General features: G+C 40.1%; 1 protein-coding gene across 3 annotated transcripts; it reads left to right on the top strand.

Moving 5' to 3' along the window:
- Positions 1–191: 191 nt before the first annotated feature.
- LOC132145157 (potassium/sodium hyperpolarization-activated cyclic nucleotide-gated channel 2-like) lies at positions 192–13,889 on the top strand. 3 transcript variants are annotated; one of them, XM_059555940.1, is made up of 8 exons: positions 192–509; positions 756–1,368; positions 8,856–9,288; positions 11,022–11,183; positions 11,327–11,545; positions 11,628–11,774; positions 13,089–13,329; positions 13,487–13,889. In XM_059555940.1, exons 2-8 carry the CDS (start codon positions 857–859, stop codon positions 13,705–13,707), a joined length of 1,935 nt encoding a protein of 644 aa, XP_059411923.1. In that variant the 5' UTR covers positions 192–509; positions 756–856; the 3' UTR covers positions 13,708–13,889. The 3 variants fall into 3 exon arrangements, with proteins under 3 accessions (XP_059411923.1, XP_059411921.1, XP_059411920.1); XM_059555938.1 differs by having other exon boundaries at positions 192–503; XM_059555937.1 differs by having other exon boundaries at positions 192–1,368.
- The last annotated feature ends 6,100 nt before the right edge of the window (positions 13,890–19,989 follow it).

Below are 19,989 nucleotides of genomic sequence, written 5' to 3' on the forward strand. Positions count from 1 at the left end.
ATACAGGCAGAATGTATTTCTAAAGCTCCCAGCAGCCTCAGGTAAATACACCTGTGAGCCTCCAGCGTACTCCGTGTCCTCTAGCACAGGCTGGCCCCGCCCATTTCCTCCCCAGCCGAGCCGCTGAGGTGTGACGCTCTCTCCCTTACCTGTTCATCCCGACAGCTTGTTGAACAGATAACACGCAGGTGTCAGCAGAGAGGGAGATAAAGACAGCGCCTGCCACCAAGAAGCCGATTATACTCAAACCTCTGCGGGATTCATCCCGTTCTTTATGTAGCCTAATAACTGCCGCGTGATTTGAGGACGAGAAAACCCGCGCTTATTCTGAGGAGAACGCGCGCGAGCGAGATGGTAAATGTGTGGAAAGTGGATACCGGCAAATAATATTGACAATAAATGCACTTATTCCCGGAGGAGCTTTACAAGGGCGTATGAATTAACGCAGAGAGAGACGTCTGGATTCTCCTCGGATGTTTTGGGAGTGCGTTTGTAACGTACTGGTAAACGTACAGTAGGCTAAATACAGTAACATGTTTGGGCTTTTATGAAAAAAGCTAGTTGAGACCTAATGCTTTGTGTTAATATACTCAAGAAAGAGTTTAAAAAGAAGGTTAAGTTTGCATTGTGAGTGTTTAAAGACAAGTTAACTAATTCATTCATCTGAAATAAGTGTTAAAATCACGTTTAAATCAATTCGTATTGATAACCTGAGGTTTTGTATAGCTACAAATCTTGGTTTCCAAATACAAAAGGATTCTGGATTTGGAAAGCATCATGTCCTCACTGTCTTCTTGAGACTCCACCTGCCAAAGTAGTCATCAACCTGAACCTGCATTAACATCAGATCTGAATTATGGATGGTGATGGAGAGCCTCCGGCTTCAAATGGTGACTCGAAGCTCCACTCCAGAGGAAGCTTCTCCTTAACCAACTGGCGTTCTTCTTCGAGGACTTTACTGCGAGGAGAGCGAGCTGGGGAGGACGTGAGCCGAAGGCTGCTGTCTGTTGTGAACCACCAGGAACGCACAGACTCAGGAGCCAGTCCCACCTCAAAATCCCTTGAGGTGACCGCAGGGTTAGATGGCACAACAGCAACCACCACTGTGACCACATCTACTCCGCCTTGCCCCGACAAAGCCATGGGAGAGTCAACAGGGCCTGCTGGAGCCCCTCCGCCATCCGAATCAGAGGAAAGGGTCTTCGCTGACCAGTCCACATTTCTCCAGAGACAGTTCAGCTCCATCCTGCAGCCAGGGGTCAACAAGTTTTCTCTGCGAATGTTTGGGAGTGCGAAGGGTGTTGCAGCCGAGCAGGAACGGATCAAGTCATTTGGGGTTTGGATTATACATCCATACAGTGACTTCAGGTGAGTGATGCAGGGGAAAGGGAAAATATGACTTGGCAGAAAGTCAAACAAGGGTAGAGTTGTTGCGAATGCTGCAGTAGACTTACCAAGTAAATAACCAAATGTTCTTGATTACGGTAGTACGGTAACAAAATTGATGCTGTTTTTAATATGCTGAGTCAAACAAGCAATAAAAGCAAGAGTCATTTTTGAATTGTTCAGGTCAAGAAGGCTACTGAAGAAATGGGTTTGCGGTTCTGACCCATTTGCCCTCTCCCCATCATGCATGGGGTGTGCATAATTATGTTTGCTATTTTTTTTTGCCCAGCTGCTGTTTATTCAGCTGTTACCTTTAGTAGCTTGTTATCTTGTGGTGTCAGGATGAGTTTGTTAAAATTATCAGTTGATTGTTACCCTGTCTTATGTATCAACTGTTGGAGGTGCCGTGTGGCTTTTTAAGATATATAAGATTTTTTTTTTTTTTGAGCCTTATGAGTTTCCATGTTACACTTTGTTCTTCCACTATTATTTTAGTACACGTAATATTTGTTTTCAATTTTCTTTTTTGTCAATTTTCAATAGTTTTTAAATATAAAATGTTTGTTTAGTTAAAGTAATTTTAGTATTTCAACTTAAACTAAAATGAAAATTAGTTACTAAAAATACATGTATTTTATATCTTGATATCTTTCTCTTTAAATTCCATTTAAGTAAACGTTTTTAAAGGGGTCATATGATGCGATTTCAATTTTTCTTTTCTCTTTGGAGTGTTACAAGCTCTTGGTGCATAAAGAAGATCTGTAAAGTTCAAAGACTAAAGTCTCAAATCCAAAGAGATATACTTTATAAAAGTTAAGAGTCAACCACGCCCTCCTTAAACGGCTTGTTCTAACACGCCCTCACATCTCTACGTCACTATGTGAGAAGATCTGCATAACGCTGCCAAAATGTTCACACAAAGAAAGAAGGCGCAACTTTTATTCTCTCTGTTGCCACCGCTGCCATGTCGGAGACGCTGTGTTTCATTGTGAAAGCAAAACTACTTGTTTGGCTTTCCAAAAGAGGACACGACTAGAAATCAGTGGTTAAGTTGTATTCAACTGTTCCAGAACAGTCCAACCCAAACATTCAGACATGTGCAGCGCATTTTATGGAGGATGAGAACTGTTTCCTGAACCAGTAGCCTGCAATGCATCTGTGGCACAACTGCTGTTTCTATAAAGTGGGGCAGTTCAAACATTGCAAGGACAGTCTGGTGCTTCTGATTCATAGTCTGTAAGTATATTATTAATACATTATTCATATTTAAATAATTTGCCATTGATGATTCAAACGTGAATTTTGAGCAGTGTAGAGTAGGCTTGTTTGTTGTTTCTCAGATCACAAATGCAGATATGGTTTTATGTTTAAGCACCGCGTTACGCAACACAACGCTTAAAAATAAAGTATACGTCATTATAATCAGTAATTCAGTAATTATGTCCCAACTGGATGCAACTAATGCCTAATTTGTAATGGGTTTTATTGGTTTTGTCTCATGTAGTGATGTCCGGATCGCGAACGAATCTTTCTATTTAACCTGATCTTCTTAGTGAACCGGTCGAACCAGTTCACCAAATCGAACTGAATCGTTTGAAACAGTTTGCATCTCCAGTACACACTAATCCACAAATTACTTAAGTTATTCACTTTATAAACGGGCCTTGCGCTGCCTCTGACGCGAAATAAACCAATATCCCGAGTTAACAGTACATTGACTGAACTGCTAAAAGAGAACCGATGATGGGATGTGCACGAGCAGAGATCCTGGATTGAGTCTCGTGCTACTGGCCTTGAGATATGGCATATGTTAAGGGGCACAACATTTCCGTCACATGCTTGAGGCATTCAGCCAATCACGGTGCATTGGATAGCTGGCCAATCAGAGCACATCTCGCTTTTTCAGAATGATAAATTTTGTAAAAATGTATGTGTTTCAGAAGGCGGGGCATAGAGGAGAAACAATAATGTGCATTATATGGAAAATAATGTTGTTGTTTTTTTTTACCTTAAACGGCATAAACACATTGCATTACACCAGGGGTAGGCAAGTTCAGTCCTAGAAAGCCGCAAACCTGCAGAGTTCAGCTTCAACCCTAATCAAACACACCTGAACTAGCTCATCAATCCATTCAGGATTACTAAGGTACAGGCAGGTGAGGGTTTTTTTTTTCAGGGTTGAAGCTGAACTGGGCAGGACTGCGGCTCTCTAGGACCGAACTTGCCTACCCCTGCATTACACCAAATACACAAAATAATGTTCTTTTTAGCAGCATCATTTGACCTCTTTAATGTTTTTGTGTTTTAGTTTAAGTTAATAATTACAATACTGCTCTATATAAATTGTAAACATAAAATGAAGCGCATAATTGTGAAAAATGTAAATGTAAATTTTTATAATTTTATAATTTAATTATTTGCATATAACTTTTTATGAACTTGATACAGACCTTAAATCATCAACTTGACATGAAATTCAGCTAAAACATTTACTTTATATACATAAATAATTTTTAATAAGTAAGGCCATCAGTTTATCTATTTGAGTGCTTTTTTACATTTAGAGTGTAATGTAAAGTATTTAGTACTTTTAACCATTATTAGTGGTGCTTCACTATTAGTCTTGCACGTACTTAGGGTGAAGAGTAAGTGTTATGTTTCGGTGCTCAGATTGTGTAACATGTTGAAGAATGGTGTGATCATGTTGATTGTAGTCACCAGACTTAAGATTTTTTCCTGATAAAATAAAACTGGTGAAAAAACTCATAGATTTGCATTGAAGGATTTTTATGAAAAATTTAAGGATGGGCCTAGCATTAAGTAAGTGACTTATTTCAAAAAGCAAGTACCCCTTTCTTCAGTGTAAAAAACACCTTGCAATTAAAGGTCACTTTTACAAAAATTGCTTTCAATAATCCTACAATGTCAACAAGCACTTAACGCCACAAATCAGGTCTTTAAAGCACAGACCTCTCAATCAGCACAGTAAACAGCACAATGCAGCACAGGTCAGTTACAGTGCTTTCCCTTCTAGAGTTACCAGTTGGAAAGGGTATCAGCGTCTGTGGATGGAAGGACCCACTTTGGTTTCAGAGCGTCAGGTTGATGCTCTTTGTCTGAAACACGTGCACAGAGAAAGCAGCAGAATGTAAAGGGATAAACGGATTGCGTTTTTAGAACGCAAGGCATGATGGGTAAGAGGAACTCAAAATCTCCAAACCTGTTTCAAAGTGAAAAATACGTTTAAAAACCAACATTTTTCCATCTTTAATTAATTTTGGGCAATAGAATCACCAGTTTTATGTCTTATTTTACCATAGTTTGTTTAATGTGTCAGAGTCTTCGTTTTAGATGCAGTAAAACAAACCCATGAGCCAGTTACTGTTACCATTTTATCAACACAGATCAATTGATTCTTACATTTCCTGGCCAGGTGCTGGTAACACGGTTCTTAATTACTTTAACTCCAGATAACATTCAACACTTTTTTTACTTACATTTCTATACTTTTTTAACAGGGGAAAATTTCAGTTTAAATAATTTTAGTATTTCAACTTAAAACCAAATACAATTTATACATTTTGCCTTGCTTACTTATTTAACACAAAATAAAGTTTTTTTTTTTGTGGGTTTTATTTTCAGTGAATAGATTTTTTTTTACAGATCTTTTTAGTTTTAGTTAACAATAACAGCACTGTTCAGTGTACAGTACTGTTTGTTTCTCATAGAAAACATGATGAAGCACATAATGGAGAATAATTTAAATGTAGTAAATGTAGAGAATCATTTACAAAGAAATTATTATAACAATTATTATTGTAAGTTTTTTCAGAACTTCTTATTTAAAAAAAAATTTAACGGAAATTATGGTGAAGGTAAAAAGGTCATCAACTTGAATCACCACCAATACTTTTTATTTAGCTAATGAGTGGTCAGCTGATTTGAGTATATGAGGATGGCTAATGGTTAAGATGGTTGAAATTAAATTTAATTAATCATTCACAGAATTTTTATTTTCTTTTATTTTATCCATTCACAAAGGCTGTCAGTAGATTTTAGCTACAGATTCCCTAGTAAAAAAATAATATATTTAAAATACATTTATTTCATACAAAGTACAGTTCAACATATTTACTGACATTTATACAATTACACAATTATAATGAAACTTTGTTTGGATTACTAATTTACTACTTGGATTACTGCATAATGCACATTTCTTAATATTAAGCCTAGATGTGTTTTAATATCACTATCGATGAGGATTTGAAGGACTTTAAGTATACCAGTTTAGTATACTAAATGTTTATTAAGTACATGAATATGTAAAGGTATTTGTAGTATACTTAGCATGAATTGAATGTATTTCAAATATATTTTGGTATAAATATTTTTTACTAGGGTTGTGACAAGAAATATCATAGAGTTCGTAACTTTCATATTAAAGTGCTCAAATTTACCTAGAGCTCAGGTCAGTCGTTGTCATCACTGGAAATGTCTGATACTGATAATACAACCTCTTGCTTTCATTCTTACATCAAATGCCAACCATATGATATATATCATAAGAAAGTGTATTCAAAATACCCATTCATTCCAGGTGACTGGCACTGCTTTGGAAAATCTGAGCACAGATGGAAACTTCAAACCACTGCGCACATGTACGTTAGTGCGTAAAAGGCTGCATATCCAGTTTAAACAGTCGCATACGGTACAGTACGTTTACGACTCTCCATTACCACTTTAGTAATTAACATGGAGAGGAATGTTTTGCAACACGTGTAATTGACGTAATTAACCTGTTTAATCAAGGTCGTAGATACTTATTGATACTAATTAATGTGCTTGAACTTTTGAATCAAAATGTATGTCCATTATGAATTCATGTGTAATAGATTGCCAGGTGTGCTTTACAGAGTCACATATTTGTTTCTCAGAAAATCTTTTATTTATCGGCAAACGTCTGGGGCTGGTTGAATTTATTTCCACGAAACACGTGATATTGCCATAGGTAGACGGCTTATTAAGTTACAGGGACAGTCACCCTATAGCACCCTGAAAGACGGGTTCAAACCGCTGACCTTTAGGTTATCAGCCTGGATCTTTGAACCACAAGGAAATACTGCATTGAATTTTTCTCCACATTTTTTTGTAACTTGTGTTATTTGATTTAGAGGTATATCAAAATAATATAAATAAATATTTAAAGATAAATAAAATGTTTAAGTTAAAGTTAAAAAAAAATATTAGTGTTTGGATGAATTACAGATGAATGAGTGACTGATATAAATTTTCTTATATTTCTATTTTATTAATTTATATATATACGCATACACAGTGCCCTGAAAAGGTTTTAGCCCCTTCCTGGTTTTTACATTTTTTTTTGTATATTTGTCGCACTGAAAAGATTAAGATCATCAAACAAACACTGAAAAGATTAAGATCATCAAACAAATTTGAATATAACACAAAGATAACCCGAGTAAATACAAAATGCAGTTTTGAAATAATGATTAAATCTTTTACGGGAGAAAAGCTGTCCAAACCTGCCTGGCACTATGTCAAAAGTTGCCCCCTAAATCTAATAATTGGTTGTGCCACCCTTTGCAGGAACAACGGCAGTCAAGCATTTGTGATAACTGGCAATGAGTCTTTCACATTGCTGTGAAGGAATTTTGGCACACTCTTCTTTGCATAATTGATTCAATTCAACCACATTGGAGGGTTTTGTGAAAGTGACGTGACATTCGTGCTCTGCATTTAACCCATCCAAAGTGCACACACACAGCAGTGAACACACACACACACACACACACACCGTTAACACACACCCAGAGCAGTGGGCAGCCATTTATGCTGCGGCGCCTGGGGAGCAGTCGGGGGTTCGGTGCCTTGCTCAAGGGCATCTAAGTCATGGTTTTTCCAGCCAGAGACTCGAACCCACAACCCACACTAGGCCACGACTTCCCACAATGTTTCTGAGCATGAATGGATTTTTTTAAGGTCATGCCCACTGATCTATAATATAGAACTGGAGTGAAGCCGCAGCGCTGCCATATTGGTAATCCCTAGTGTGCGTAAACGTTTTATTGAATTAATAGGAAACTGTATGATTTTAACTAGAAAACGTCACCTAAGTCAGCATTTATAAATCTGAAGTATTTCTGTACATTATTACAATGCAAACACCCTAGGCATGTAAACGGTTATTTTTTTAAAGGTCGCGAATTTCCCCTACTTATTAAAAAGCTACATTCATTACAGTAGCGAACATCATGAACATGATAAACATCAGACAGACATGACCTCAACATATAAAACAAACGACAAAGTGCTCTTTCTGAAAATGTATTCAGAGAAATAACTGACTATATAAAGTATGGATTTAAAGACATAAAGCTTTATTTCCCAGATAGTAAGTTAAGCTTTTCATTTATAGAGCAATATTAACAACATAACTGTATTATCCATTGTAATATATTCAGATACATTTCTGATAATAATACGTTTATGATTAACAATTCCTGAAAAATTATGTTCATAAAGAAATATTTTGTGTTGGATCAGTTACCTGTGTAGTTAGTGCGCAGCAGACACACCCACCTAAATGATTTGAATATATCGCTTATACTGCCCCAAAAGACCTTAAACACTGCAGATAACATCTGAAGTAAAGATGAATTTACATACACATAACATAAAAACTAATCCCTTTTGACTGATTTGCTTCAAATAGAGTTATTTTAGGACAGCGGTTTGAATGTAACTCAATGGTGCTCTCTGTTGGTAGGGATTAGTAAGATGGCGGATCGAACACTTCCGGTGGCTTCACTGTCTGTTGGCAGTTTAGAACGCGATGAGCGATCCAGTTATATAGATCAGTGGTCATGCCACAGCATCTCAATCGGACTGAAGCCCCGACTTTGACTTGGCCACTCCAAAACCTTCATTTAGTTTTTCCTGAGCCATTCTTGAGATGGACTTGCTGTTGTGTTGGGGATCATTGTCCTGCTGCATAACCCAAGTGTGCTTGAGCTTGAGGTCACAAACTGGACATTCTACTTCTACATTCTAATCAGAATTTTCTGATATAGAGCAGAATTCATTGTTCCATCAATTAAAGCAAGTCATCAAGCAACCCCAGACCACCACACTACCACCACCATGTTTGACTGTTGGTATGATCTTCTTTTTATGAAATGCTGTGTTGGTTTTATGCCAGATGTTCTTTAGCCTGCAGTTCTTTAGATGTTTAGATGTTTAGATGTCTGTCTGTCTGTCTGTCTGTCAGTCAGTGTACAATACTTTTAGTACTCTATTTTATTTTTTTAATAAAAATTATTATATTATATTAATTGGTGAATTCTTTAATTTGAATGACATGGTTGGTTGTAGATATGAATTTTAATGTACATACAGCACTCCACAATCCATCCTCTGTTCCTTACATCATGCATCTTCACACACAGGTTCTATTGGGACTTTGTGATGCTGTGCCTGATGATGGGCAACCTCGTCATTCTGCCCTGGGGCATCACCTTCTTTGAGGACCAGAATACGCTTCCGTGGATCACCTTCAATGTGGCCTCCGACACCCTCTTCCTGGCTGACCTCGTCCTCAACTTTCGTACTGGCATTATGGAAGGTGATAACTCCCAAATCATTCTGGACCCACAAGTGATCAGTCGGCGTTACCTGCGAGGCTGGTTTCTGGTGGATTTCATCTCCTCCATTCCAGTGGACTACATCTTCCTGGTGGTGGATCTAGAGGCGCGACTTGAGTCGGCAGAGGTGTACCGCACTGCCAGGGCTTTGCGCATCGTACGCTTCACCAAGATCCTCAGTCTGCTCAGATTGCTGCGCTTGTCCAGACTTATACGTTACATTCATCAGTGGGAAGAGGTGAGCAAAACAGGACAGGAAGAGAAAAGGGTAGAGGATATCGAGAGTAGAAAAGCAAAGAATTAAATATAGTTGCAGAAAATGTGACTTTTGTCTGAGGAAAGCATTAAAATGCACTATGACAGTTAGGGATGGGAACCAAAAACCGGTTCTTATTCAGAACCAGTTTTGTTCTTTAAAAAGAACCGGAACCGTGAGCAATTTCTAAGTTTCGGTTCTGAAAACGGTTCTGGTGCAACACGTGACCAAGCGCTGTGAGCAGCCTTGCGCCGGTGTTCTGAATATTCTGTGTTTTTCGTAAAGGATGTCAAGAACCGAATAACAGACACGCCTCCCTGCCTCTTTAATTACTGAGAACATTGATTCCAATGACGCGCATCCACAAACTCGTTGCGCTGTCCCGTCTTTAATTGCCGTACACATTGTTTCCCACGACTGTATGTGCACTCGCGCCTTTGATAACTGCACATCGTTTTGTCTGACTGTACATCTAATGGCAGCGCGCTGCACCTGCCGCCACTAAATTGCATTATATTTGTCCCATATTGTCATTAATATACATACTGGCTTCAACTTGGACCACTAAATAAATAGACTGCTATTGTTATGCAAGTAAGAGGGTTAGATTATTTAGTGTACAGGTCATTTCAAGAGTGATAAACAAAGTGATAGAAAATATTTATTTTAATGCATTTTAAATGTTTAAAAATGTGGAAACCACTCATTGCATCACACCATCTCCTGACTGCATTATGATTTGTAAAATAGGGACTTTATGATTGATGGACTGGCATTACTCAACATTACTTACTACCTTCCAGTAACGCTACATTCAGTGAAGGTAAAATAGTAAAAAACAGTTCATTTAAATGAAACCAGAAGCCGAACCAGAAAATTTCTAAAAATACCCCACCCTACTTATGAAGTTCTGTACACTGTAATATATGTTGCATTTTGACATTGCCAACCTTTAAATTAAGTTGACAGTAAGTAATAAACCGTATTGAGCATTGAGTAGTTGAGCATTGTGCATTTTTCCTCACAATTCATATACTTCATATACTCCGTTACAATGTCCTATAATGCCATTTCTCTCTAAATCAACGTCTCAGATGGCCAGACAGTGATTCTTCTTTCATGTGTCAATAAAACTGTTGTGTACACGGTGACGTTTTAGTTATTTTTAGTATGAATATGTTAGCCTTAAGAATATAAATAAGCTCTGAAACATTGATAAATCTCATAATTACAAGATAAAGCATTCAAAACTTACAGTTTCTTATATACCCCAATGCAGATCAATGATTTTGATGACATCATGCTGAAATACAATGCAAAAGATCAAACAAATGACAAAAGTTAGATATCGTAAACCGCAATGTTGAGGGTAAGAAAAACTGAACACTATTGGTTATTTAAAAAAACAAAACAGGTCAATATGTCCTGCCCTAACTTACTGTTTCAGTGGAAATGACATTGAATAATGTTAAGCGTTTCAAGCCACTTCAGTGGGGCTTAACTTAAAATGTGTAAAATGGATAAACAGTGCTCATAAATGGCTGTTGAGATTGTACAGTTGAAACGAATAGAGGCTTGGACCCAGAAACAGTATTCAGTACATCACAACTTAACAAATCAAATGAAATGACTGGATTTCACCTGTCAAAATTCGCCAAACAGTAAACAAGACTGCACCCTCATAACCACAACCATCTTTTTTTCTTTTTTTGCAGATCTTCCATATGACCTATGACCTTGCAAGCGCAGTAGTTCGCATAGTGAATCTGATTGGAATGATGCTGCTGCTGTGTCACTGGGATGGCTGCATGCAGTTCATGGTGCCCATGTTGCAAGATTTCCCGCCAAACTGCTGGGTCGCCAAAAACAACATGGTGGTATGTTTGAGGATCTTGGGAAGTGTAGTGTTTTCTGTTCATTAACTAGTTTGTAAACAAACAGAAGAAGCACTTCTGCTACCTAAAGAAAATGTTAAACATTTACACTTGCTTTAAATTTGCAATATGTCTTTCTCTGTCAGAATGCCACTTGGGATGTCCAATACTCCTATGCCCTTTTTATGTCCATGAGCCATATGCTGTGTATTGGATACGGTGCTCAGGCACCTGAGGGACCAACTGACGTCTGGCTCACGATGATCAGCATGATCATTGGGGCCACCTGCTATGCCATGTTCTTGGGGAATGCCACCAACCTGATCCAGTCCTTGGATTCTTCCCATCGGCAGTATCAAGAGAAGGTACTTATTGCTCAGTAAAACATTTACGAGACATTGCTTTCTTTCCCTTTTGTCACAGTTTTGTTTGTTTGGCTTGTTACAGTACAAACAGGTGGAACAGTACATGTCCTTTCACAAGCTGCCGGCTGACATGAGGCAGAGGATCCACGATTATTATGAGCACCGCTTCCAGGGCAAGATATTTGACGAAGAAAATATCCTTGAAGAACTTAATGACCCACTAAAAGAGGTTTCTCCTATATTTCTTCTTTCTCTCATGTTTTGGTCAGATCACTTGCTTCCCCTCAGAAATGACTTTTCTTATTTGATTTGATCATTTTGATATAGGTCGACATCTACGGTAGGGAATAGTCAGTCACAAAATGTCAGTTTTTTTGTTTGGACAATTAATAAATTCATATTTCATTTAATAATAGCAAAATAAAATAAATAAATAAATAAATATATATTATATAAGTTATAAGTTAACACAAACTATTATTTACATAAGGTAAACATTTGTCCAGACAAGTTGACTGAAATGTTCAATTGTGCAAGCCCTAATTTATATAAATGTATATAGTAAATAATTATAAAAAAAGTATTTATCGCATGCAAATATCGCATTATACATTTTGGAAATATATATTTGGAAAAAAAATACTGAAAGTATTACAATAAAATAAAATAAATTTACACGACCAAGAGGTAGGTAAAGTAGTTGATCTAAAATCATCCCTAGTAAACCATGTGGGTTAATGTAAAAAGTTACAAAAAGGTTTTATTTCTCAAATACAGTTCTTTTTGTTATGTCTTAGGCCTTGTTTACTAGTGCGTTTTCCTTTTAAAATGCATAACTGTTATGCCTATCATTTACACTACTCCGGCGTTTTCCATGTTCGAAAATGCTGCTGACTCCATTTTAATTTGAAAACTCCAGGGTTACGTTTCAGTGTAAATGGACCAAAACGGAGACTTTCAAAAATGATGGCATGGCTGCCCACGTGATCTCTGCGTATCCTTGATGACTGTGTAACCGTATAATGTCTCTGTCGAGTGTGTCACTGTATTTGTTTTGGCATGACTCCCAATCGACATTTCCAGCCACCTTGTAATCATTAGTTACTTTGAGTAACAGTTCCACCTCATCATCTATCTACACAAAGACCTTGCTTTTCCTCGCCATCATGCTCATTTTTGAACCTGCAAGTTGCTAGCAACCAACTTCTTGTTTACACTTTTACGCGCATGCCCAATGTGCATGAATGGTCACGTGACATGCGTTTTCAGTGTAGGACGGAGATCATTTCTGAAACACAGCTAAAAAAAACCAGGGTAAACACGGATCGTTTTAATTCTAAAAATCTTAAAATTAAAACACACTAGTGTGAACGGGGCCTTAGCATGTCTACGTTAAATATGACAAGTCCTTATCCATCTACTCCTTAATCTTAAATCATTTCTTAGCTGACTTAGAACTTAAACATGTGACTAAACTGCTCGATGGATTGGTAGATTACACTGGTATTCCTAATCCATCCTGTGCTGTGTGTTTGACCTGCAGGAGATTGTCAACTATAACTGCCGTGGACTGGTGGCTAACATGCCACTCTTTGCAAATGCGGATCCTCACTTTGTCACAGTGCTCCTCACAAAGTTGCGCTTTGAGGTCTTTCAGCCGGGTGATATGATCATCCGTGAAGGGACGCTCGGTCGTAAGATGTACTTCATCCAGCATGGCTGCGTCAGTGTGATCACTCATGACAGTAAAGAGAAGAAACTGAATGACGGCTGCTACTTCGGTGGTGAGTTTGATTTTCTTCATGAAAACTTTCTACAGTACACAGATACTATTGTATAGTAGACCAAAACTAAAAACAGAAATGTAGATAATAGCACAATGAACAACAATATATGGTTGCTACAGAACTGATTTGAGCTGATTTGTTTGTTCTTTTCTAGAGATCTGTCTGCTGACCCGTGGACGGCGTACAGCCAGCGTCAGAGCGGACACATACTGCAGACTTTATTCGCTCAGCGTGGACAGCTTTAATGAGGTCTTAGAGGAGAACCCATTAATGAGGAGGGCGTTTGAGAGCGTAGCGGTGGACCGGCTTGAGCACGAGCGGGAGGGAAACGGTATTGTGCATTCACACAAGAGCGTGGAGGATGATGGGGACTGATGAACTTTACTGACCGGAGACTCACCGAAGATGACTGAATGTAGAAACAAATCATGGTGTATTAATGTACAGTTGCAATGTGGTGTGATATATCTGATTAAAATAGTTGTTTCCTATTCTTAATTTGATAAAGCAATGTATAGGAACATAAAAATAAATAAACAATACAGGTCCTGTAGATACTCTTGAAATACGTGATCCTTTAATTCATTTCAGTCAGAAACCATTAGTTTAGTGAAGTGACATTCAGTGAAGTGAATGTCACTTCACTAAACTAATGGTTTCTGACTGAAATGAATGACTGAAACAATACAGGTCCTGTAGATACTCTTGAAATACGTGATCCTTTAATTCATTTCAGTCAGAAACCATTAGTTTAGCAGGGACCTTGATGAATGTGGTAAAAAAAATATGTATGCAGCAATATATATTATAATACAAGTACATTAAATATACAATCAATTTAAATAAACATAGCACAAGCACATACCCTAACGTTAAAAAAAATTAGTTTTATTATTTCTAAATTTCTACTAAGCTCTTGTAGTTTCAAGTAATAGTAGCCTTTAGTCAAGGAATTGCTTGTAAAGTTTGCATTTAGCAAAATATCTCCCAAGGCAATTTTGAATATGTTAACTCTCAGTACAACTCGTGTTTAACTCTTTAATTTTGAAATTGCTTTCATTTTAAAACCTCCAGACAGCCACCAGCATTGAACAGTGTTGCATTATCCACTTATCCTTTCGTTATTGTCGTGCTGCTGGTGGAAGGTCTCTGGATGTATCAGTGATTATAATCAAATCTAATCAAATCGAGGTAACCAATGCAAAAAAAGTTGAAAATAATACTTTCTATTAGTTGTTTTAAAATACAATAATATACTGAATTCTGTCTGCTTTCCAGATCAACATTGAGCACTAAGAATGATTCACTGTAAGAAAAGATGTCTGGTCACTGAAAGACACGGATGAGCTGGGACATCTGCCCATTTTCTTCTTAACTTCAAATTAAAGTATTAAACAATATGAGTCACATAATCGCTGATTAAACTTATTTCCATTTGGCCTGAGCCCTTACTTATCTGTGATAATCGGTTATGACCAAAATAACCCTTTGAGAGAAGGTTGTTTTGACGTGCTTTTGAGGAAAATATTTACTTGGGAGCAAGCGATATATTAATTTCAAATTATATTTTCTTAGTAACATTTTTACTCTTCTCTGTGGTTGGAAATAAAAACATATATATTACCCCACATAATGTGTGATATTATAGAGATGAGGAGTATTATGGAAAAACAACTGAGTTTTTGAATATAAATATTAATTTGATGTGTTTCATTTGCCACTATATTATTAAAGTATGTTATTAACTGTTGAATACAGTTGCTGTGCATGAGTCTACATACAGTTTACCAGCATAATGTGTGATTATTATTTTCTGGAAATGACCATTTTCTTTATTTAATTGTTTTACACTTCATACCAAATAAAGTGGTTTGTAGACTTTGTACTATTTATACTTGGGGCAAAATAATACAACTATGAAGTATTTGACTGTGAAGAATCATATTTATATATTTTATCTTATGCCATGACATACAAGTACACGCAAATATAATGCACGTATGTAACGACTGGGTGAAGGAGTGGCAGGAAGCAAGAGATTAGTGATTAATGAGAGATTAATGAGATTTAATGAAGACAATGAGACAATACAAAACTGAGACACAAATAACGCTGGGAGGAATGCACAGTCCAAGATGGTGGTGAGGAATGACGAATCCGGAAGGCGGAGGTGAGTTGGCAGCAGGAGAGGGTGACACAGGAACTGCAGGGAACCGAGCTGAAGGTAAGTGGTGTTGCTTGGTGGTGGGTTGCGTAGAGTGGATGGGGTTCCGGGGAGACACGGACATCCAACGCAGAAACACACAAGAAAGCAAGGCATAGGTTACAAACATGAAACAACGCTCTCACGAACACAAGACGCTAGACAAGCCAATATATAGGGATGAGTAATGAGTGACAGCTGTTGCTGATGACAATTAACGGAGACGCCCACAAACTAATCAGTGCTGACGTGTAACACACAGACTTCACCCACAAAGTGCGAAACCCAGAGATCACGGTTTACCAACCGTGACAGTACCCCCCCCTCTAAGAACGCCTCCTGGAGTTCCCAGAAGGGCCTACCTGTTGATTGTAATCATCAATAAGGGAGTGATCCAGTATGTCTCTGGCAGGTACCCAACTCCTCTCCTCCGGACCGTAACCTTCCCAGTCCACCAAGTACTGGAATCCTCGTCCCCTCCGTCTGGAGTCCAGAATACGATTAACCGAATAGGTCGGTTCCCCATCTACGAGACGCGGCGGTGGGGGAACCGGGGTAGGCGGATTAATACGTGAATAAAACACGGGTTTAATTTTGGACACATGGAAGGCGGGATGTATTCTCCTGTACGCTGGAAGTAGTTTGAGGCGGACTGTCACCGGACTAATGATATTGGTGATAGTAAACGGGCCAATGAATTTGGGAGCTAATTTGTTAGAAATGGAACGGAGAGGAATATTGTTAGTAGAAAGCCACACTTTTTGACCCACGACGTAAACGGGAGGCTTTGACCGGTGGCGATTGGCCTTGGCCTTAGTGCGCTCCCTCATCCGGAGCAGAGTCTCGGGGGCTCTGGTCCAGGTGCAGTGGCACCTCTGGACAAATGCGTGAGCGAAAGGGGACCGCGCTTCAGATTCCAGACTAGGAAAAGCTGGTGGCTGGTAACCTACGCTGCCCTGAAACGGAGAGAGGCCCGTGGCTGACTCTGCCTAAAGGCAGGCAGAGACTTACCTGGCACTAAATCTATAGCACAGTCGTAGGGACGATGCGGAGGAAGAGAAGCAGCACGGGACTTACTGAACACCTCCTTCAGGTCCAAGTACTCTGCGGGCACGTTTGATAACACCATGGTCTCTTTCTGAAAGACAGAAACAGGCACAACAGGCCAAGCAGAAACCAGACAAGACTCATGACAACTTTCACTCCACAAGGTGACTGTGTTGGAACCCCAATCCACTCGTGGATTATGTTTGATTAACCAGGGGTGACCTAAAACAATGGGAGCTACAGGGGAGTACATGAGGTAAAAGGATATGGTTTCACTGTGGTTGCCTGAGGTGAGCAGAGTTATGGGTTCAGTGAAGTGGGTGACGTGTGGCAGTTCCTGGCCATTGAGTGCGGTGACATGGATGGGATGAGACACAGGAAGGACTAGAAGGTTCAAGTGACGTGCAAGGAGAGAGTCAATGAAATTACCTTCGGCCCCAGAGTCCAGAAGGGCGTGACAGTCGTGCGTGTGGTTCTCCCACAGCAGTTTCACCGGAAGGAGAGTCGATGATGTGGTTGAGGACTTCCCGGCGGAGATCCCACCCGATAGTAGCCTCAAACTTGCTACCGGGCTGGCTCTTTTTACCGGGCAGGAATGGAAGGAATGCTCCGAGCCACCGCAATATAAGCATAGTCCTTGGGACCTCAGCCGCTCTCTCTCCCTCAGGGAAAGCCGAGCTCTACCCACCTGCATGGGTTCGTGATCGTCCACGGGACCGACCATGTTCTATCGACTCGAGCGGCCCCTTTCCGGAGAGACGTAATGGCGTGTAGGACTGACTTGTCTACCCAGGCGGTTAATCCGAGCTACCACCCGGAGTGCCAGGTCGATTAGGCCATTGAACGTTGAGGGCAGCTCGAGGAGGTAGATCTCCTTCTGAACACGGTCGGCCAGCCCATGCAGGTATCGATCCCACTGCGTCGCCTCATTCCACTGGCACGCGGCCGCCAGGGTGCGGAACTGAATGGAATAGTCCGCCACCGATGATTCTCCTTGTTTGAGGTCCGAGAGCTGGTGAGCGGCCTCCCTGCCGGCTGTGGCTCGATTGAACACCCGTTTCATCTCTTCGGAGAGGGCGTGAAATGAGGTGCAACATGGATGTTGATTCTCCCACACCGCCGTCCCCCATAAGGCGGCCCTGCCAGAGAGTAGGGTAAGAGCAAACGCAACCTTGGACTCCTCTGTCGCGAAGGTGCGGGGCTGCAATGCTAAATGCATGGAACATTTGTTAAAGAAAGTCTTGCAAAAGTTTGGCTCACCGGAGTAACTCTCTGGCGCCGGAAGTCGCGGCTCTGGCCGGAAGTGGTCCTGGAAGGTCTCCCGGGGGTGGGGCGGCGCAGGCGGTGCGGTGGGCCCTGTGTGAGAGGTGAGTTGATGAATCTGCTGGGTGAGCTCGGACACCTGTGTCACCAGCGCTTGGATCGCGCGTCCGGTGTTCACGATGCTCTCCTGCTGCTGATCCATGCGGTTGACGCTGTGGTGAATGAATTCAGACAGTGAAGTGGTGTTGCTGCTTCCATGTTTGGTGAGAGCGTTCTGTAACGACTGGGTGAAGGAGCAAGTGCGAGATTAATGAGATTTAATGAAGACAATGAGACAATAAAAAACTGAGACCCAAATAACGCTGGGAGGAATGCAAAGTCCAAGATGGTGGTGAGGAATGACGAATCCGAAAGGCGGAGGTGAGTTGGCAGCAGGAGAGGGTGACACAGGAACTGCGGGGAAGCGAGCCGAAGGTAAGTGGTGTTGCTTGGTGGTGGGTTGCGTAGAGTGGATGGGGTTCCGGGGAGACACGGACATCCAACACAGAAACACACAAGAAAGCAAGGCATAGGTTACAAACATGAAACAACGCTCTCACGAACACAAGACGCTAGACAAGCCAATATATAGGGATGAGTAATGAGTGACAGCTGTTGCTGATGACAATTAACGGAGACGCCCACAAACTAATCAGTGCTGATGCGTAACACACAGACTTCACCCACAAAGTGCAAAACCCAGAGATCACGGTTTACCAACCATGACAACGTAAGACAGAATAATATATATATATATATATATATATATATATATATATATATATATATATATATATATATATATATATATATATATATATATATATATATATATATATACTCACCTAAAGGATTATTAGGAACACCATACTTATACTGTGTTTGACCCCTTTTCGCTTTCAGAACTGCCTTAATTCTACATGGCATTGATTCAACAAGGTGCTGAAAGCATTCTTTAGAAATGTTGGCCCATATTGATAGGATAGCATCTTGCAGTTGATGGAGATTTGAGGGATGCACATCCAGGGCACGAAGCTCCCGTTCCACCACATCCCAAAGATGCTCTACTGGGTTGAGATCTGGTGACTGTGGGGGCCATAGTACAGTGAACTCATTGTCATGTTCAAGAAACCAATTTGAAATGATTCAAGCTTTGTGACATGGTGCATTATCCTGCTGGAAGTAGCCATCAGAGGATGGGTACATGGTGGTCATAAAGGGATGGACATGGTCAGAAACAATGCTCAGGTAGGCCGTTGCATTTAAACGATGCCCAATTGGCACTAAGGGGCCTAAAGTGTGCCAAGAAAACATCCCCCACACCATTACACCACCACCAGCAGCCTGCAAAGTGGTAACAAGGCATGATGGATCCATGTTCTCATTCTGTTTACGCCAAATTCTGACTCTACCATCTGAATGTCTCAACAGAAATCGAGACTCATCAGACCAGGCAACATTTTTCCAGTCTTCAACTGTCCAATTTTGGTGAGCTCATGCAAATTGTAGCCCTTTTTTTCCTATTTGTAGTGGAGATGAGTGGTACCTGGTGGGGTCTTCTGCTGTTGTAGCCCATCCGCCTCAAGGTTGTGCGTGTTGTGGCTTCACAAATGCTTTGCTGCATTCCTCGGTTGTAACGAGTGGTTATTTCAGTCAAAGTTGCTCTTCTATCATCTTGAATCAGTCGGCCCATTCTCCTCTGACCTCTAGCATCAACAAGGCATTTTCGCCCACAGGACTGCCGCATACTGGATGTTTTTGCCTTTTCACACCATTCTTTGTAAACCCTAGAAAGGGTTATGCGTGAAAATCCCAGTAACTGAGCAGATTGTGAAATACTCAGACCGGTCCGTCTGGCACCAACATCCATGCCACGCTCAAAATTGCTTAAATCACCTTTCTTTCCCATTCTGACATTCAGTTTGGAGTTCAGGAGATTGTCTTGACCAGGATCACACCCCTAAATGCATTGAAGCAACTGCCATGTGATTGGTTGATTAGATAATTGCATTAATGAGAAATTGAACAGGTGTTCCGATCCACACTCCATATCAAAAGGTGGCGGTAATGCACACTTAAAAGTTGTTTGCCAACCGCCATTAAAA

The sequence above is a fragment of the Carassius carassius genome, chromosome 8 (assembly GCF_963082965.1).
Source record: "Carassius carassius chromosome 8, fCarCar2.1, whole genome shotgun sequence".
In the NCBI taxonomy this organism is placed as follows: Eukaryota; Metazoa; Chordata; class Actinopteri; order Cypriniformes; family Cyprinidae; genus Carassius; species Carassius carassius.